The sequence below is a fragment of the Marmota marmota genome, unplaced genomic scaffold (genome assembly GCF_001458135.2).
Source record: "Marmota marmota marmota unplaced genomic scaffold, marMar, whole genome shotgun sequence".
Lineage (NCBI taxonomy): Eukaryota > Metazoa > Chordata > Mammalia > Rodentia > Sciuridae > Marmota > Marmota marmota.
Window position 1 is genome coordinate 16,656,954 of NW_025999977.1, and position 20,934 is coordinate 16,677,887.

General features: G+C 43.5%; 1 protein-coding gene across 1 annotated transcript in view; it reads right to left on the bottom strand.

The window, feature by feature from the left end:
* The window catches only part of Sptbn1 (spectrin beta, non-erythrocytic 1), a 183,107-nt gene that overhangs the window by 56,850 nt on the left and 105,323 nt on the right, over positions 1-20,934 (bottom strand). Inside the window, exon 3 of the mRNA XM_048804939.1 lies at positions 17,215-17,399. Within this exon, the coding sequence (XP_048660896.1) occupies positions 17,215-17,399 (185 nt within the window). The remainder of the gene's footprint in view (positions 1-17,214; positions 17,400-20,934) is intronic.

Sequence of the window (20,934 nt, forward strand, 5' to 3'; positions counted from 1 at the left end):
TTATGTCATTACACAGGGATGGGATTAGGTGCTTCTAAGGTGAAGTATATGGATGCTGGTACAGGGGTTTCTGACCTTTCTTCCTGATGTGGAGAGGTCTTTTTTCCTCGATGTGTGTGGGTCAGTGCTGCCCTTGATGAGGTAGACAGGGCTACCTCTCCCTAGTGAGAAGTGCAGAACTCTGTATCTGTTTCTCACATGGGCTCTTTTGGGTTTTCCTGATCATTTCTTGGGTTAGCTACTACTTCTCACTACTGAAAAAGTAACTATTCCCAGCAGCCTCTTGTTCTTCTCATAGCCAGGAGGCTGCTGGATAGAATGAAGCCTGGTTAAAACTCTGCTCCAAGCTGAGTGATGGAGATTTAGCTGCCTCTAAAAAAGGTGTGTGAATTCTGGTACAGGGGCTCTGACATTTATTCCTGCTGTTCAGAGGCCTTTTTTATTCCTCTCAATGTTTGTGCACGTGGCTAGTGAGGTAGTGAGTGGTCTCCCTACACCTACAGGTGCTGTTCCCTGCAGAGCAAGGAGGTCAGAAGTATTCTGTGTGTCCCAACAGAAAATTCTCATGAGTCTTATCTCTTACAGGCAGAAAAGGTTTCTTCCTAAGTTGGGATGAGGAGAACAATATGGATGAAAGGGAAAGGTCTAAGGAAAAAGAGAACAAGGAATAGACGGGGGCTGCTGATATCTTCCTAGTGTCTACCCAGAAGAACAAAGCCACTGCTCTTTCACACTTTGTCCCGAAGACCCGGATTTCAAATGATCACTTCAGTCTGGTTCACATTCAAACGAATGCAGTAAAGAAAGAGTCCTCCCAGAATATCCTTTCCACAAACAAGAAAACTAGTCAAAACATCAGTACAATGTGGGCACATTTCTGCGTGGACATGGGGTGTGAGGCAGTGTGTAAGGGAGGATGATGATGCTTTCCCACAGGTTGAAGCAATGTGATGCACATCCCAGGGACCTCATACTGACTGGCAATGCCAGATGAGCTAAAGATGGTCCACTCCAGATCTGGATGCAACTCAAGTACTTGGGGCAAGTGTCAGCCATTATAATACTAGAGCATAGGACTGCGGATGTGGTTCAGAAGTAGAGCAGTTGCCCAGTAAGCAGGAGGATCCCCCAGCAGTGCAAAAAAGAGAAAAAGAAACAAAATTATAAGGTGGCATGCACACCTGTAATTCCAGCTACCTGGAAGGCTAAAACAGGAGGACTGCAATTGAGGCCAGCCTCAGCAACTTCGCAAGACCCTATCTCAAAATTTAAGTAAAAGGGCCTGGGGATGTAGCTCAGTGGTAAAGTGCCCCTGGGTTCAACCCCAGTACCGCAAAATAACCAAACCAAACCCCACCAAAAGTCAGGGGAAATGGAAAACTGTCAGATTTTTTTTTTCTTTTTGTATTTCCCTCAAAATTGTGCCAGAGGGGAGGGGATGTGTATCTGTTTTTCTCCTTCTAAAGTTGTACACATGTGAACATGTGCGTGCTTGCAATTTTCCTACTGCTTCTGCCTTTATGTTCTTTAAAACATAAACATGCACACCACATCTGCACATGCTTCTGCTGGCCAATTTGGTATAGAAAATGATGATGCCCACACATGATGCCTACACTGTAACAAATCAACAGTTTACTTCTCAACTATTTATCAGTAAAATGGAAATAATATCCACAATTATTTCACAGAGCAGCTACAAGAAGAGGATTTCTCATCTTCTTCATCTTCAGTGCAAAGTATTTTCCTCCAAAAAAAAATTCTACTTCAAACAAAAAAAGGGGACTCCCCCTCTCCCTATTCCATGGAGTTACAACTGCTCAGAAGTAGCACAGCTCTCTGCAGACATGGGAATGTTTAGAGTACAGGACTCTCTCAGTAAGAGTCAGAGAAGCTGACTTTGACAACTGAAGGGCACACTTAAAACCCAAAGAGAAATGTGCCCCAAGTACAGGGATGACAATATTACCCTTTTAATCCTGACACCCCAAATTCAATTCCAGAGTGGACAGAAAGATTAGGTGATAGAGAAAATGTGGTTTTCTTTTAGGAGCAGTATCCCAATGGAGGGGTAAGATGCAGATGGGAACAGGATGTAAAAATACAGAAATATTGACCCTTGGGCTTCGGTACAAGAACTCTATAATTCAAAGCTTATTGAGAAGTCCAATAAGCCTGATTTACAGAGATTTTAAACAAATATTATTATTACTGCCATACAGCAGTAAGGAATTCAAATTGGACAAAGTATTGTGTGATAAAAGTTATTGGGAGGCTTGCTTTATCATCCTATTACCCCACCTTCATGATTTAAATCACTTTCCTGTATTTCATAATTGAAGTTCACTCATCTTCAGTGCAATATTAACCCCCTCATATGACAGAATAAATAAGACATGGCAAGGTCAGATGATGTACTGGTGACACAATACAAGGCAGGTCAAGAATCTCCAAGCTGGACATGATGGTGCACGTCTGTAATACAAGCTGCAAGAGGACCACTGCTTGGGCAACTTGGCGAAACTGTCTCAAAGTAAAAGATCAAGCATGTAGCTCAGTGGTAGAGCTCTTACCTAGCATTTTCAAAACCCTGGATTCAATCTGCAGTCTCCACCCATAAAAAACCTAAAGCTCAAGTATGCCAACTACATTGTCTGTGATTTATTTGCTTCAGAGAGGACTTCTCAATGTCTTAAAGCACAATACTTGGGGGCAAGGTCAGGAAGTATTATAAGAAATGAATTTCAAGAGAAAATGATGAGTTTCTGCCAGCCGCGCAAGCACCGTACTCAGGGCTGAATTCTGGGTTCGAGACGGGGGAAGGAAGCGGTCCATCTCGGTTCTCCACACCGGTCAGACCACAGAGGAGGCCAGCAGCCACCATGTTGGTAAACTGACGTCACCTTCCCTGTTTTCGACTGACCGCAGCTCATTCAGCCATAGAACAGGTAATTTCAGGCAGCAATTCGCCTGCGGCTTGCAGACAGATTGCTAGGGTTCAGCGCCTGGGTGCTTCTTAGAACCTGATCTTATCGGAGCGAACACCGAGCGCGGGGCGGCCGAGTTCCGGCTCCTGGAACCGTCCCGGAACCGCCCCGGAACCGCCCTGGCCCAGGGCTGCGGAGCCTGCGGAGGCTGCTTCTTGGACCCTGCTCCTATCAGAGCATACACCAAGCACTAAGCAGCCGAATTCCGGCTCCCGGACCTGAGCCCGCGGGGACTGCTTCTTGGAGCTTACACTTATAGGAGCTTACACCGAGCACGGAGCGGCCGAGTTCCGGCTCCCGGAACTTCCCTGGACCGGGGCTAGGAGCCCGCGCAAACTGCTTCTCGGTCCGGGTCCTGCTGAGGGCCGGTCAGGACTCACCCGTTGCTTTGGTTGCCCGGCAAGGGGAACGAAATGCTGCCATTCGCATAGGATACCAACATGGCAGAGATCTGATGTCAGCAGAAAGCGGCGGAGGAGAGAACTTCATCAATACCAGCGGTGACATAAGCAGTTGGTCTCCTGGTAGGGGGGGTGAGGCACAGTCACCCGAGTCTCCTCAATTTGTCGTCGAGCCAGAGGGGAGGAGCCGGGCCGCCGCCAGCGCCCGGAGCAGGCCCAGCGGCTCGCCAGCGTGGTGACCGCGTGACCCCAATTGGAGAGGGGGCGGAGCGGAGCCGCCACCCGCACCCGCAAGGTGGGCAGACCCGCGACCCAGTGGTACATGGGCGTGGTAGGAGGGGCAGGGCAGAGCCGCCGTTCGCGCTTGCAAGGTAAACAGACCTGTGACAGCCTGGCGGGTCAGGCCCAGTGGCCTGCCAGTGTGGTACACATGTCACCCCAACTGGAGTAGGGGCAGAGCAGATCCTTCTCCCACACCCGGATCAGGCCCTGCCGGTGTGGTGGTCACGTGACCCCAATTGGAGTGGGGGCGGAGCGGAACCGCCACCCGTGCCCGCAGGGTGAGCAGACCAGTGATCAAACTGCAGATCAGACCCAGGGGTCCGCAGGCGTGGTAGGAGGGGCAGGGCAGATCCGCCGCCCGCGCCTCCAAGGTAGGCAGACCTACAACAGACCGGCGGATCAGGCCCAGGAGCCTGCCGGCGTGGTACAAACACCACCCTAATTGGAGTAGTGGCAGAGCAGAGTCGCCGCCCGTGCCAGGAACAGGCCCAGCGTCCTGCAGGCGGGGTAGTCACGACACCCCATTTGGAGTAGGGGCAGAGTAGAACTGCCGCCCGCGTCTGCAGGGTAGGCAAACCTGCAACCGACTGGCGGATCAGGCCCGGTGGCCTGCCGGCGTGGTACACTCGTCACCCCAATTGGAGTAGGGGCAGAACAGAGCCGCCGCCAGCTCCCAGAACAGGCCCAGTGACCTGCCGGCGTGGTAGCCACGACACCCCAATTGGAATAAGGAGAGAGCAGAGCCGCCGCCCGCACCTGCAGGAAAGATACGCAAGCAGTATGAAAAGACAAGGAAAGAAAGGACCACAAGCAATGCAGGTCAACGCAACTTTAGAAGAGGTAACAGCTGCAGCAGATGGAATGTCAGATAAAGAATTCAGGATATACATGCTTCAGATGATCTGGAGTATCAAGGAAGACATTAAACAGCAAAATCAGACAATGAAAGATCACTTCGACAACGAATTACGCAAACAAATCCAGGAAGCAAAGGATCAACTATACAGGGAGATAGAGGTTATAAAAAACAAACAATCAGAAATCCTAGAAATGCAGGAAGCAATAAACCAACTTAAAAACTCAATGGAGAATACTACCAGCAGAGTAGAACACTTAGAAGATAGAACATCAGACAATGAAGACAAAGTATTTCAACTGGAAAAGAACATAGACAGCTCAGCAAGACTGTTAAGAAACCATGAGCAGAACATCCAAGAAATATGGGATAACATTAAGAGACCAAACTTAAGAGTCATTGGGATACAGGAAGGTACAGAGCTCCAAACCAAAGGAATGAGCAGTCTATTCAATGAAATAATACGAGAAAACTTCCCAGACTTGAAGAATGAGACAGAATCCCAAATCCTAGAAGCCTACAGGACGCCGAATGTGCAAAATCATAAGAGATCCACACCTAGACACATTATAATGAAGATGCCCAACATACAGAATAAGGAGAGAATTTTAAAAGCTACAAGAGAAAGGAAGCAGATTACATTTAGGGGTAAGCCAATCAGGATAACAGCTGATCTTTCAACACAGACTCTGAAAGCTAGAAGATCCTGGAATAACATATTTCAAACACTGAAAGAAAATGGGTTCCAACCAAGAATTGTGTATCCAGCGAAATTAAGCTTCAGGATGGAAGATGAAATTAAAACCTTCCACGATAAACAAAAGTTTAAAGAATTCGCAGCTAGAAAACCATCTCTTCAAAACATCCTCGCCAAAGCATTACAGGAAGAGGAAATGGAAAATAACAATGAAAACCAACAGTGGGAGGTAGGACAGTAAAGGGGGGGGAAATAATCAAAGAGGAAAACAAACCATGTTTAGTAACAGAAATAAACAAATATGGCTGGAAGAACAACCCATATCTCAATAATAACCCTAAATGTTAATGGCTTAAACTCACCAATTAAGAGACACAGGCTAGTAGAATGGATCACAAAACAAGACCCAACAATATGCTGCCTACAGGAGACGCATTTGATAGGAAAAGACATACATAGGCTGAAGGTGAAAGGTTGGGAAAAATCATATCACTCATATGGACTTCGGAAACAAGCAGGAGTGTCCATACTCATATCAAATAAAATAGATTTCAAGCCAAAGTTAATCAAAAGGGATAAAGAGGGACACTACATACTGCTTAAGGGAACCATACACCAACAAGACATAACAATCATAAATATTTATGCCCCAAACAATGGTGCAGCTATGTTCGTCAAACAAACTCTTCTCAAGTTCAAGAGTCTAATAGACCACCATACCATAATCATGGGAGACTTCAACACACCTCTCTCGCCACTGGACAGATCTTCCAAACAAAAGTTGAATAAGGAAACTATAGAACTCAATAACACTATTAATAACCTAGACCTAATTGACATATATAGAGTATACCACCCAACATCAAGCAGTTACACTTTTTTCTCAGCAGCACATGGATCCTTCTCAAAAATAGATCATATATTATGTCACAGGGCAACTCTTAGACAATATAAAGGAGTAGAGATAATACCATGCATCTTATCTGATCATAATGGAATGAAACTGAAAATCAACGATAAAAGAAGGAAGGAAAAAGCATACATCACTTGGAGAATGAACAATAGGTTACTGAATGATCAATGGGTTATAGAAGACATCAAGGAGGAAATTAAAAAATTCTTAGAGATAAATGAAAACACAGACACAACATATCGGAATCTATGGGACACATTGAAAGCAGTTCTAAGAGGAAAATTCATTGCTTGGAGTTCATTCCTTAAAAAAAGAAAAAACCAACAAATAAATGATCTCATACTTCATCTCAAAATCCTTGAAAAAGAAGAGCAAAACAACAGCAAAAGAAGTAGAAGGCAAGAAATAATGAAAATCAGAGCTGAAATTAATGAAATCGAAACAAAAGAAACAATTGAAAAAATTGACAAAACTAAAAGTTGGTTCTTTGAAAAAATAAACAAAATCGACAGACCCTTAGCGATGCTAGCGAAGAGAAGAAGAGAGAGAACTCAAATTACTAGCATACGGGATGAAAAAGGCAATATCACAACAGACACTTCAGAAATACAGAAGATAATCAAAAACTATTTTGAATCCTTATACTCCAATAAATTAGAAGATAGTGAAGGCATAGATAAATTTCTTAAGTCATATGATCTGCCCAGATTGAGTCAGGAGGATATAGACAACCTAAACAGACCAATATCAATTGAGGAAATAGAAGAAACCATCAAAAGACTACCAACTAAGAAAAGCCCAGGACCGGATGGGTATACAGCAGAGTTTTACAAAACCTTTAAAGAGGAACTAATACCAATACTTTTCAAGCTACTTCAGGAAATAGAAAAAGAGGGAGAACTTCCAAATTCATTCTACGAGGCCAACATCACCCTGATACCTAAACCAGACAAAGACACTTCAAAGAAAGAAAACTACAGACCAATATCTCTAATGAACCTAGATGCAAAAATCCTCAATAAAATTCTGGCGAATCGGATACAAAAACATATCAAAAAAATTGTACACCATGATCAAGTAGGATTCATCCCTGGGATGCAAGGCTGGTTCAATATACGGAAATCAATAAATGTTATTCACCACATCAATAGACTTAAAAATAAGAACCATATGATCATCTCGATAGATGCGGAAAAAGCATTCGACAAAGTACAGCATCCCTTTATGTTCAAAACTCTAGAAAAACTAGGGATAACAGGAACATACCTCAATATTGTAAAAGCAATCTATGCTAAGCCTCAGGCTAGCATCATTCTGAATGGAGAAAAACTGAAGGCATTCCCTCTAAAATCTGGAACAAGACAGGGATGCCCTCTCTCTCCACTTCTGTTCAACATAGTTCTCGAAACACTGGCCAGAGCAATTAGACAGACGAAAGAAATTAAAGGCATCAAAATAGGAAAAGAAGAACTTAAATTATCACTATTTGCAGATGATATGATTCTATACCTAGCAGACCCAAAAGGCTCTACAAAGAAACTATTAGAGCTAATAAATGAATTCAGCAAAGTGGCAGGATATAAAATCAACACGCATAAATCAAAGGCATTCCTGTATATCAGCGACAAATCCTCTGAAATGGAAATGAGGACAACCACTCCATTCACAATATCTTCAAAAAAAATAAAATACTTGGGAATCAACCTAACAAAAGAGGTGAAAGACTTATACAATGAAAACTACAGAACCCTAAAGAGAGAAATAGAAGAAGATCTTAGAAGATGGAAAAATATACCCTGTTCATGGATAGGCAGAACTAACATCATCAAAATGGCGATATTACCAAAAGTTCTCTATAGGTTTAATGCAATGCCAATCAAAATCCCAACGGCATTTCTTGTAGAAATAGAGAAAGCAATCATGAAATTCATATGGAAAAATAAAAGACCCAGAATAGCAAAAACAATGCTAAGCAGGAAGTGTGAATCAGGCGGTATAGCGATACCAGACTTCAAACTATACTACAGAGCAATAGTAACAAAAACAGCATGGTACTGGTACCAAAACAGGCGGGTGGACCAATGGTACAGAATAGAGGACACAGAAACCAATCCACAAAACTACAACTATCTTATATTTGATAAAGGGGCTAAAAGCATGCAATGGAGGAAGGATAGCATCTTCAACAAATGGTGCTGGGAAAACTGGAAATCCATATGCAACAAAATGAAACTGAATCCCTTTCTCTCGCCATGCACAAAAGTTAATTCAAAATGGATCAAGGAGCTTGATATCAAATCAGAGACACGCCGTCTGATAGAAGAAAAAGTTGGCTACGATCTACATACTGTGGGGTCGGGCTCCAAATTCCTCAATAGGACACCCATAGCACAAAAGTTAATAACTAGAATCAACAAATGGGACTTACTCAAACTAAAAAGTTTTTTCTCAGCAAAAGAAACAATAAGAGAGGTAAATAGGGAGCCTACACCCTGGGAACAAATCTTTACTCCTCACACTTCAGATAGAGCCCTAATATCCAGAGTATACAAAGAACTCAAAAAATTAGACAATAAGAGAACAAACAACCCAATCAACAAATGGGCCAAGGACCTGAACAGACACTTCTCAGAGGAGGACATACAGTCAATCAACAAGTACATGAAAAAATGCTCACCATCTCTAGCTGTCAGAGAAATGCAAATCAAAACCACCCTAAGATACCATCTCACTCCAGTAAGATTGGCAGCCATTATGAAGTCAAACAACAACAAGTGCTGGCGAGGATGTGGGGAAAAGGGTACACTTGTACATTGCTGGTGGGACTGCAAATTGGTGCAGCCAATTTGGAAAGCAGTATGGAGATTTCTTGGAAAGCTGGGAATGGAGCCACCATTTGACCCAGCTATTCCCCTTCTTGGTCTATTCCCTAAAGACCTAAAAAGAGCATGCTACAGGGACACTGCTACATCGATGTTCATAGCAGCACAATTCACAATAGCAAGACTGTGGAACCAACCTAGATGCCCTTCAATAGACGAATGGATAAAAAAAATGTGGCATTTATACACAATGGAGTATTACTCTGCATTAAAAAATGACAAAATCATAGAATTTACAGGGAAATGGATGGCATTAGAGCAGATTATGCTAAGTGAAGCTAGCCAATCCCTAAAAAACAAATGCCAAATGTCTTCTTTGATATAAGGAGAGTAACTAAGAACAGAGTAGGGACGAAGAGCAGGAGAAGAAGATTAACATTTAACAGGGATGAGAGGTGGGAGGGAAAGGGAGAGAGAAGGGAAATTGCATGGTAATGGAAGGAGACCCTCAGGGTTATACAGTGGAGGGGGTAGAGAGAGAGGAGGGGAGGGGAGGGGAGAGGTGGGGAGGGGGGAGGGTGGAGGATGGGAAAGGCAGCGGAGCACAACAGACACTAGTATAGCAATTTGTAAATCAATGGATGTGTAACTGATGTGATTCTGCAATCTGTGTATGGGGTGAAGGTGGGAGTTCATAACCCACTTGAATCAAAGTGTGGAATATGATATGTCAAGAAATTTGTAATGTTTTGAACAACCCACAATAAAAAATTAAAAAAAAAAAAAAAAAGAGAGAAAATGATGATCTTCCAGAGCTATACACGGAAACATGTTGGTAAACGAAATAGCTTCCATGATCTAAAAATTCTTAGCTGCCACTTACTGAGCAACCGTTGTGTGTTCACCTCTCTCTGTTAGGTGGTTTATAGCCGTGATCACAGTTAATCCTCAAAACATCCTGATTTATTATAATTATTATTCTTGTCATTTTACAGAACAGGGCATAATGGCTCAGAAAGATGACATTATCTGTCAGTATATGGCAAACCAGGACTCTAAAGGTCATTCTTTTTAGGCTACACCAAGAACCCAGAATACAGAATACAAGAAAGAGAGGTACACATTTCTCCGGAGAAAGGAAGGAAGAGACTTGGTTCCCATCTGGTGAATAGTTTTCTTTTAGGAGCTATTTTTATATTACTAAACCTGATCTTCTCAAAAGGAAGAGATAACAATGGTGAAAACTAAACACAATGGAGGGGGTTGGGGGAGGGTGCATCTCTCAGTTACAAACACTTTCTGAAGCCCCACCCCCAGAGTAGCTAATTCTGCCAAGGAAAGGAGTGTCCCCTCTTGCTTCCACTAATTATCATCGGATTTCTAGTGTGATATGGGCCTGTTCGCAAGGCAACACTTCCATTTCTGTTCTGTGTTGTTTCTGATGGAACAGTCTGAACAGCCTTTCTTTCACCCAAAGGATCAAGACAAGGCTGGTGGGTCCAGGACTCCAGGGGGGCTCTGCAGGCAGAAAATACTTATTTTTACTGACCTTCTCTTAAATCATACTTATTTTTACTGACCTTCTCTTAAATCATTTTAGCAAGATTTCCTTTGCCTCATATACCACTAAATCCTGTGTTTTTTCACAGGTGCTTTTTCTGTTTTTGCCCTTCCCCAAGGCCTCTTGTTCCAAATCTTTACCAATTGCTATGGTTTAGTTCTGAGATGTTTCCTCCAGAAAAGATCATGTATGAACTGAAGCAGGAATGCTAAGAGGTGAAATGATTAGATTATGAAAGCTGTAATCTGATCGTTGGATTAATCCATTTAATGGACTAATAATTTCAAAGGATTACTGCACTGGTTGTTAAATGTAGGCAGGTAGGGTGTGGCTGAAGGAAATAGGTCACTGGGAGCCTACTCGTGGACTATATTTTGTCCCTGGTTCCTTCTGTTGAGTGTGCAGCACCCCTGCCCCCAACCTCAGTTTTGTGGCTGCCATGAGCTCAGCAGCTTTCCTCCACTTAGATGCTCTGCCTCACCTCAGGCTCAGAGCAATGGAATTGGCTGACCATAGACTGAAACTGTGAGCCCGAAACAAACATTTTCTCCTCTAAGTTGCTGTTGTCAGGTACTTTGGGGCACAATAATGAAAAACTAGCACACCAACCATAACTTTGTCCCAGATCCATGATCCATCTGTTTTATTAGTCTAAGGGAGAAGTCTCTATGGTCTGAAAATATAATCCTAATTGCTCACTACAGCAGCCAGTCCAAGCCCTACCTGAGACAGTGTGGCCTTGGGCAAATTCCCTGCCTGGTCCCTTCCCAGGCCCTTGGCTCTGCCTGGACAGCCCAACTGACTGTGCAGCCTTGAGTCTGTGTCATTTATACTCTGCAAGGCTTCAGGATTTGCAGAGATATGGAATATATTCCCAAAGATGGAAAAGAGAAGACAAAGACTTTCTAGAGCCAAGCAGGCCTCCTTTTTGAATAAAATGAACACACCAATGACAGTTCTTGGCAAGGTGCTTTGGGGGGTCCCTGGGAGGTAGGCTGCCATGTCCCACCTTAGTAACTGCCATTCTTTCTCCACAGGCAGCCACAGGAACCCTGAAGCCACCTGGAAAGACAATTCTGCAGTGCTGGACAGAGCCCCAGCTCTGGGAAGTAAGACTCCTCTGGGCCTCCAAGTGCCACACACTGCTGCTTGGCCTCGATGGCCACTTAGGGTTACAATGTCTACAAAGTAGTTACTTCCTGCAGTAAAACACAAGCTAGGTACTGTGGGGTATAAGATTGATCATCATGCAAGATGAATTCTAAAGGACTTGCTGATCCTGTTCAGGTGAAGTAGTAAGAAAAGTCACCAACTGGATTCAGGATACCTGTTTGACCAAACTTTGCTTATGTTTCTATCTTTTTTTTAAACAGAGAGAGAGAGAGAGAATTTTTTTTTTTTAATATTTATTTTTCAGTTTTCGGCGGACACAACATCTTTGTTTTGTATGTGGTGCTGAGGATCGAACCCGGGCCGCATGCGAGCCAGGCGAGTGCGCTACCACTTGAGCCACATCCCCAGCCCCTTATGTTTCTATCTTCAATCAAAAGTGAATTTTTACTGCAGAGACACAGATACACACATATGCCTCTCTATTGTCACACAGGGTAGAATGGGAGGTACTAATTCTAAAATTTCCTCTAATAGGTAATAAAGCCAAACTCATTTTACACTAGTCTCCAACTTTCTCCCTACACATCAAACTTTGAGCTTTCAGAAGAGTATTAGTGACTTTTGTCCAATTAAAACTAATTAGCGATGCGAGATGTGGGAGGGCACACCTGTAACCTCAGTCACTTGGGAGGACTGCAAGTTCGAGGCCAGCCTGGATAACCTGGTTAGTTCCTGTCTCAAAATAAAAAAGTAAAAAGGGTTAGCAATGTAGTTCATTGGTAAATTAATTCCCAGTACTGAAAAAACAAAACAATTCAGGGAATACCATAGTGAGTCCCATTACTTCTTATCTGTCTCTTCCCTGGCAGGATCCACTGCTAAGAACTCAGTGGGAAAGGAGGGTACGACAGACAGGGTGGGCCGCAGTCCAAGTTACATGAAGTACAGCAACACTGGCCCTAGGCAAGTTACTGTAACTCTGTTAGTACTGTCTATAAAGCAGAGGTAATACAGGCTGTCCACTTCATTAGACTCTTAAGAACTAAATATAAATAACACGTGTGCAGTATTCTGTAAATCCTAAAAATTAGACATACTGATGACGTGATGATGTTATCATCACCACTCCTTTCAGAAAAGGAACTCCAGTTTAGCCAGGAAGCTCGCCCACCTGCAGCACCCGTCACCTGCATCCTGCAGATGCTATGGCCTCTGGCTATCTATACCTGAACCTCTCCTGGGCCAGCTGAGCCTCACCATCCCTACTAAGGTTTCTTGGCATCTTCACTCAGAGGCTCCTTTCCCCTTCTAAACCCTAGGGCTTTGAGATCATTCATTTGCTACTCCAGCATACAGAACTCTCTATTATTTCACATTTGTATAATTAGACCCCAATTTGTACAATTAGACCCCAATTTATTGGGTGAATAAGTTCTTCCATGGCTGATTGTTTGGAATAAAAGTAAATTCTCCCATTTCTCAATGATATTTAAACAGGTTCTATGGGCAGTCCACAAAATCCTGTTTCAACAAATAATACATGCTGCTGTGACCTATAAACAGGGCTTTATGAAAAAACTTGCTCAGAGTGGTTCAATATAGGATTTAAGGCTTAACAAATCTCATGGTAAATCTATCTTCTCCACCTAGCTAGCTCAGCCTGTTTTAGAATTAATGGTTGCCAACAAAACAAAACAAACAACAACACCCCCGCCCCACCAAGAAACTGCCAGGCATATAATCCCAGTGGTTTAGGACTATGAAGCAGGTTCATGGGGTCAAAGCCAGCCTCAGCAAAAGCAAAGCACTAAGTAACTCAGTAACTCAGTGAGACCTTCTCCAAATAAAATGCAAAACAGGGCTGGGATGTGGTTCAGTAGTCAAGTGCCCCTGAGTTCAATCCCTAATACCAAAAAAAAAAAAAAAAAAAAATCCTTTTTTTTTTTTTTTTGGCTTTCAATTCTTAAAGAGACTGATGAATGGATTAAGACAGACTATCAGGAAACAACAGACCAGCAAAAAACAAGGCATCTGTTGATTGGCAACAGCAGGGATTGAGGGAAGAGTTCTGTGTGACAGGAACAAGGCAGAAAACTGGCCCTCTTACCTAGAATCATTCTTGGTTGTGAAGGCCCAGGAAGGGAAGGTGCAGGCACAGGTTAACTTTATGACCTTTGAGTGCAGGCCTGAGGATATTATGTCAGGGGCCCCTCTTGTTCCCAGTACCAGTTCTGCTGTGGGTGAAACTTCATCCCTCAAATCCTGTTCTTTCCTGACCCTGAGATCAAGGTCCAATAACAGAGTGACCAGCACAGGTTCTGTGCTCATACTTTTATGTGTCAATGTGATGTTGAAGTAAAGGGTGGCTCTATATTTTCAGAGAATTTTGAAGTGGGACCTTTATGCAGAGTCATACTCCACAGTGATTTCAGAGTAAGATGCTGGAAAGTAATTTTTTTTCTTGTCAATTTGATCCCAATCACCAACAGCTCAGTCCTATGGTGTTCTCACTGCCCCATGTGCTGACATACCTGAGACAGGGTAGGTCAGCACATGGGGCATGAGAACACACTCTGGACACACAGCCTGCCCAGGCCAGGGATGAAGATGGGAATTTCTTTTCCACAGTGGATCAGAATCAAGTTCCTTAATAACACAAATGCCTACTTAAAACTTGCTAAATTTAACTCAAATTCTATTGGGCCAAAATCCAGGGTGGAGTTAGGGTGAAATCTGCTGGATCATTCATCTAACATTTCTTTCAAGTTCACTCAGAAACATGCATGCACACCCATACACGCACTTCTATTTCCTCCTTTATAAAGGATTTTAAGAATCTATTGATGATAAAGTAAATTTGGATAATCCGTTAGTTTCTCAAAACATTTATCTGTATCTACTTCCAAACTGGTGGTCAGTGCTGGGAACAGAACTCTAGCTGAGACAGGGTTCCAGATGGAGTGCAAATATTCACGTGACCAGGGATCCCTGGTGCAGAAACCCCAACTCTGATGGGATGATCTGATGACACCCGACACCATTAGCTGTGGTTCATTAACTTATCTAGGTCTGGAAGCTCTAACCACCTCAACAGTTTTGGAATCTGAATATGCAAGAATCCCTTGGGCAGCCCTCAGGGAGTTCTCTTCCCTGCTGGGAGGGTCCCTAATTTGAGGCCTACTGGCCTCAACAGCCAATGGCAGAGTCCGGTTTGTGTCTGTTCCAGAAAGTTCCAATAACTAAATACCCTGAGGCCAAAGAGTCTGAAAATCTCCAGTCCAAATGAAAAAGAGTATTATCTCGCTCTATGGTATCCTTACTTTTGGAATATGAAAAACTGCTCAACCTATGGTCCTGGTTAGCTGTGAGGATAAGAAGTGGATTAAGTATAAGAAATGAATTAAGGCACTGAGAATTTTACAAAGTGCTATATCACTGCTAAAACTTTCTGACACTGACTGCCTAAGAGGGTGGAAATGGTGACTTATCTCCAAGTCATGATCCCTAGTCTCCTATGTCTCTGTCTACAAGTTTATTTCTAATGGCAAAAGAAGAGGAGTACAAGGTATTCACACATAACTAAGAATTATGGTTCACTGGTTGGTTTTTCCCTTCCTACTAATATTTTTGTTGCTCTGTTCAGGATATAAGGCAATGGGCCCGATCCCGTTTATTATATGGACTTTATCAAGGACACAATCTTCTTGGTATAAAAAAATTACAGGCCTTCAAAGGTGAACAATTTACTCCTTACCTAGAAGATGTGAACATATTGGCAACAAAAATAAACAACCAAACTGATTCCTATCCATGTAATCTTTAGTGAGTTGTTTTGTTTTTTAATTTTTTAGTTGTAGATAGACACAATACCCTTATTTTACATTTATTTATGTGGAGCTGAAGGTCAAACCCAGTATCCCATGCACACAAGGCAAGCACTCTACCATGGAGCCACAACCCCAGCTCTTTAAAGAGTTTTTAGCTACTTTTAAAACATTTAAAAAATAATAATAATAAGGGTTGGGGTTGTGACTCAGTAGCAGAGCGCTCACCTCACGCGTGTAAGACCTTGGGTTCGATCCTCAGCACCACATAAAAATAAATAAATAAATAAAGGTATTGTGTCCAACTACAACTAAAAAAATACATATTTTAAAAAATAAAAATGAATAAACAGTTTTGTTAGGTTAAACATTAACAGGCAAAAAAAAAAAAAGTTGAGAGGCGGGGAAAAAAGTCTGGTTTAAAAAAATTGTATTTTTGTAAGCCACAAATCATGGTAATTTTAGCCTACGCTCTCAAACAAGTTTCACTTCAAGAAAACAAATCAAAATGCAATAAATGACTGGCCTGTCTGCCCTGCCCCTGCGGGCCCGACGCCCACATCTCAAACCACCTTCTTTTGTAACCATCATGGTTTTGAGTGGGGGTTTCTTTACTTGTCTAGTTTGACCTATAGCCTCACAGAAATTGAGGCAGTAGCATTTACATGTTCAGATAACAAACAGAAGGGACAGAACTCAGTTTAGATGAGATGGGACTTCATTATCTTGTAAAGTCCCTGTTTTTGAACAGAGAGGCAGTGAGAGAAAACGTTGGCTCCATTTTTACTCCAGCTCAAACACAATTCTGTCAGTGGGCTAATAATAGGGCAAGGTACAATCATGGCCCCTTGCCTGTGGTCAGAGGTGCACAGGTCTGTCTACAGAAAGACCTGCTGTAGATGTCAAGTTACGGGGTGGAGATCAAATTAAAAATAAGGCTTTCTGGCAGCCCTGCCAACCACCAGCATCATATTTTCCTGGTGATGTCAGTGCAGATGTGGGGCCCTATCCCTGGGCGTCAGCTCTTGGCTCAGCGGCACCACTACCTATGGAACTACATGTGCTCTGGTATAAAATATGGCATCTATTTTCAAACTAAGGCGAGACAAAACCTGTCGGGTCAGTCACAGAGACTGAATTAAGTTTCTCTGGTTTAAGGTGTATAAATAAAAGTCACATCAGCAAGGGCTGCAGCCACTCTGGGAAACAGAATGAGGACAGTTTATACTGCAGGCTGGTAACTTCCCTGCCCTAAATGGCAGGGTGAATTCATCAGATACTCTGTTCCCAAAGAGACAAAATACCAGCTTTCCCTCTACCCCCAGAATAAAAAGGGTACAGGGAAGAAAACAAACATCAGAAGCCACTGAATTCAATTCTTGCCACCTTGAAATGAAAGCTCAGATTTTCCAGAGAATCAATAAGATACAAATTTAGAAATCATTCCATGATCTCATGTAGGATGCAGATTCATCCTCAAGCCAGCATCCAAGTCTGGCTCTTCAATTTCCAGCACTGTGCCTTGTTTAACAGGGACACCAGCCAGGATCTTTCTGACCAAAGGTAGCAACTCACAAATTACCAGAATGAGGCTGCTTTATTGTAGTTCAGGAATGTCACCCAGACTCAGAATGTGAAACTGGGGCTTTCCCCAAAGCATTTGCCTCACACACAAAATTCTCTTTCACAAAAATATCATTAATTGTAGAATTCAACAGTAGACAAACCCACACTTGAGTTTTCAATAATATTTTCCTACCTATGGTGCAAGACACTACCATTTCCACTTACCAGTCTTTCTCCAGAGAGGACCTCCAGCAACTTGATGAGCATCCGTCCATCTCGAAGGTCAGTGTACAGGTCTGTGATCCGGCAGGACACTCGGGCAAGGTGAGAGTTGACCCACTTGGTGAAGGTCTTCTTTTGCACGGCTTCACGCTCATCTGCAAGAGGACAGCTCACTTTAACCATCAACCACAGCACCAGCACCAGCAGGTACATGCCAGCAGGGCCACAAAGCCCAGCCAAAGTAGTGTCAACCAAACCAAACTTCAACAGAACCTCTGTCTTAACTGCAGTCATCGCTCTGGGAATACAAAAACTGGACAATCCTTGAACACGTGAGCCTCTAGGCATGTTGTCAGCAGAATATCTTTTATTCCTTTCCTCCCATCCCTGCTCAAAAGGCATTGGGATGTAGTAGATGATGAAGGGTGTGGGGGGTGTATTTGAAGTTCTGCCCATACTGTAATATTTGACTGGTAGAGTTTCTAGTGACATGTTAAGCTACTATTCCCCCAGTAAGTATAGGGAAACACATAGCATGTGAAAGAATGTGGGATAGAAGCTCAGGAACAGCAAAAAAACTGCTTCCTTGTGTACAAAGGCTTAGGCAACACCTGACAAGATAAGTTTACTCATGACCTTGATTGGCAATCGTTCTTTCTTTCACAGGTTCAGTCACATGCTCTGTGGACAAGAGAGAAAGGGGCAGGCAACAAGAAAGGAGTACAAAGAGATCCAGCCAAGCATGAGGAGAACAGAGACTGAGCCCAGGGCCTCAAGAAAGGCGCAGTGAAATCTTGGCGGCTCCAGTGTCCTCTTCTACAAACTAGTGGGTTCCAATTTCCAACTTCAACCATCTATTGAAAAGTATCGTAATTGTGTATTCAAGTTATCTAGGAAAGGAATAACATTAACTTTTTCAAGTATTGGAGATGCCAGTTTTCTTCAGTTTGAATCATAAAACAGCCAGGAGCAGTGGCACACGCCTATAATCCCAGTGGCTTGGGAGGCTGAGGCACTAAGCAACTCAGTGGGACCCTGTCTCTAAATAAAATACAAAATAGGGCTGGGGATATGGCTCAGCAGTCGAGTGCCCCTGAGTTCAATCCCTAGTACTGAAAAACAAAACAACAAAATTAAACAAAAAAAACTATAGACACTTAAGCCCAGAACTGAACCTTTACAACCCATGCAAATAGGTTTCCAAACTCCTTGCCTCTGTAGAATTTTCTAAGTGAGGCAGCTGAAGAACTTCAACAGACATCCACAGAGGGTGTTCCTAGACTTACCCATTCATCCTCCCTGTTTGCTACAGAACTATTCTACTTTCCTGCCACTAGAGTAGCTATTATTTCTAGTTCCACCTGAATCCAAATCCTGCTTTCCTCCTAGGGCGAACCCAAACACAGAGATGTTTACGCATGACTCTACAAAAGGAATGGAAAATTCAACAATTCCTATGTATTTCAAAATTATTGGGTGACAACTAAAAAGCTACTCTCACTAGATGGGCATATGCCCAGGGGCCTGAGGGTACTGGGTTGCCAGGCTGGTCACAGGGTCAGCAAACAGTCTGGTATCTAAGGTCTGCCTGAAAGCTTTGCTGAGGGCTCCGGCAACACCACCTGAGAGAGGCAGTGAGGCAGAGACAACAGTGGATGAATACTTACTAATGTCAACCTAGCAGGCAAGCCAGAGGAATCGAGTGGGGTACTTGCCAAGACAGCAGGCCACATGCTGCAATCAACAGTTTCTGTTGTTCCAGCTTCTCCCCTAAAGGTTCAGTCCCTCTAGATGGAAAGGGGGCCTTTCCCCAGAGACAAAGGCCAACCAGAAACAAAGGATCAAGATAGGCAAAATGGGGAGGGTGAGAAAAGGGCAGTAGGGGCTCACTGCAGCCTAGGAAAGGAGCTGCTCCAGTTGCAGCAAGACAGAACTGTTCATGAGAAGGCATGTTCATTATTAACTGCACAATCATGAGAGATGGTAACTTTACCACCTCAGTGACATGGGGAGCTGCATTTTTGGGGGGTTTAGATTGGCTGCTTTGAAAGAACAGGTCCAGAGTAGAATGAAAACAAAGATTTCCTAAGCCTTTGCTAGGGACATTTCACAGATGGTCTCCACCCAGGAGGCAAGTAACTTCCCATTCAGATGCATTTACGGCCAACTAATTTCTTATTTTAATTGTAATATCCATTATGTACTACACTAGGTTGGAAAATGTCTTTAATAAAACCCTTGATGGGTATCTGAGGCTGTTAATGAAGGGTTTGGGGCTCAAAGTCACTGCCGCACCCAGCCTATCAAAGGAGCAAGATCAAAATGAAAACCCGTTTGGATTACAGCATTTCTAAATAAACAAGCACAAAATGTGTTCCTCAGTCAACTGTCACTCCTTTGAGTGAATGTCACATTAAAGTATCATTCCTGGCTTTTTTCAGGTTCTTTTATAAGAGAATTCCAAGGATTTGCTTCAGACTCCAGTAAACACACTCCCTCAGCACTCGGCCCCATACCACCCAACCCCAACCCTGCCCCCATGAAGAGGCAAACAGAGGGGTCAAAGGTAAGAGCAGAGACTGAGCTGAAACTAAACAGACCAGGATCTGTGCAAGGAGGACCCAGAAACTCTAGGAAGAAGAGAGGAAAGATGATGAGGAAAAGAAACTAAGAACATGAAAGAAACAGAGCTAGCACTGCATTCCCGTCCTTCCCTTCCTTCGCCTTGCAGGTTAAGAAGCAAGAGAATGCTAGAAAAACTATAGGGTCTCGGCTCCTCGGGTTCACACCACCACACTGGAAAAGGCATGAAGATTCTGCCCAGGAACAGGACCAGATCAACACCCTTATGACACACCAGAGGTAGGAAACTCAGTCAGCAGAGACACACAAAGCCTGGCCAGCTAGCTGCCCTCTCACAGAAGGCTTGGTGAATGACAAACACTTCTAAAGCAGGAGGAGGGAGAGAGAAGGGAAAATCTATCCTGTGGCCCAGTTGAGGATGAGGCTCCCAGGGTCCTTCCACCCTTCTTAGGAAGGCACAATATCAACCTCCCACACCCAGCAAGGCTGGGGGAGGTAGGCCAGAAGCTGCAGAGAAACAGAAGGGCCTTGGCATATGCAATGTGAGGCAACCCAGAGGAGGATTTCCAAGCTCAAGCTGCTGTTGCCTTCCTGAGCTGTAGGAGACAGCAGAGGAAGCAGCGGAGGGAAGAGGCCCAACTTCCAATCCTATGACCATGAAGCAGCTGTGGTGATGTGGAAAGGAGTCCTTACAAGCTCATACGGATCTGATTGCTTAGACCAGAGATTCTCTATGGGGGCAATTTCAGCTCCTCACCGTCTTCTCCATTGGGACATCTGGCAATGGCTACAGATATTTTTGATGATCACGACTGGGGAAGGGGATGGGAGCTACAGGCATCTAGTAGGGAGAGGCCACGGTACTGATAATATCTTACACAGAACACTGGGCTTGCACCAATTGGAGTGGGTATTCATGGTGTCTCAGATGCACTCCCAAGATGCCAGAGTCAGGGTGTTATTCATTCATCATTCTGTTTGCCCACATTATAAGCTTTTTGACACTGATGGTTTACATATCCGCCATGGCAGCAGGACATTCTCTGCTTTTAGACTCACTCATTCCAAAAAGCAGAGAAGCAGGAGCATGGCTGGGAGAATTGGGCA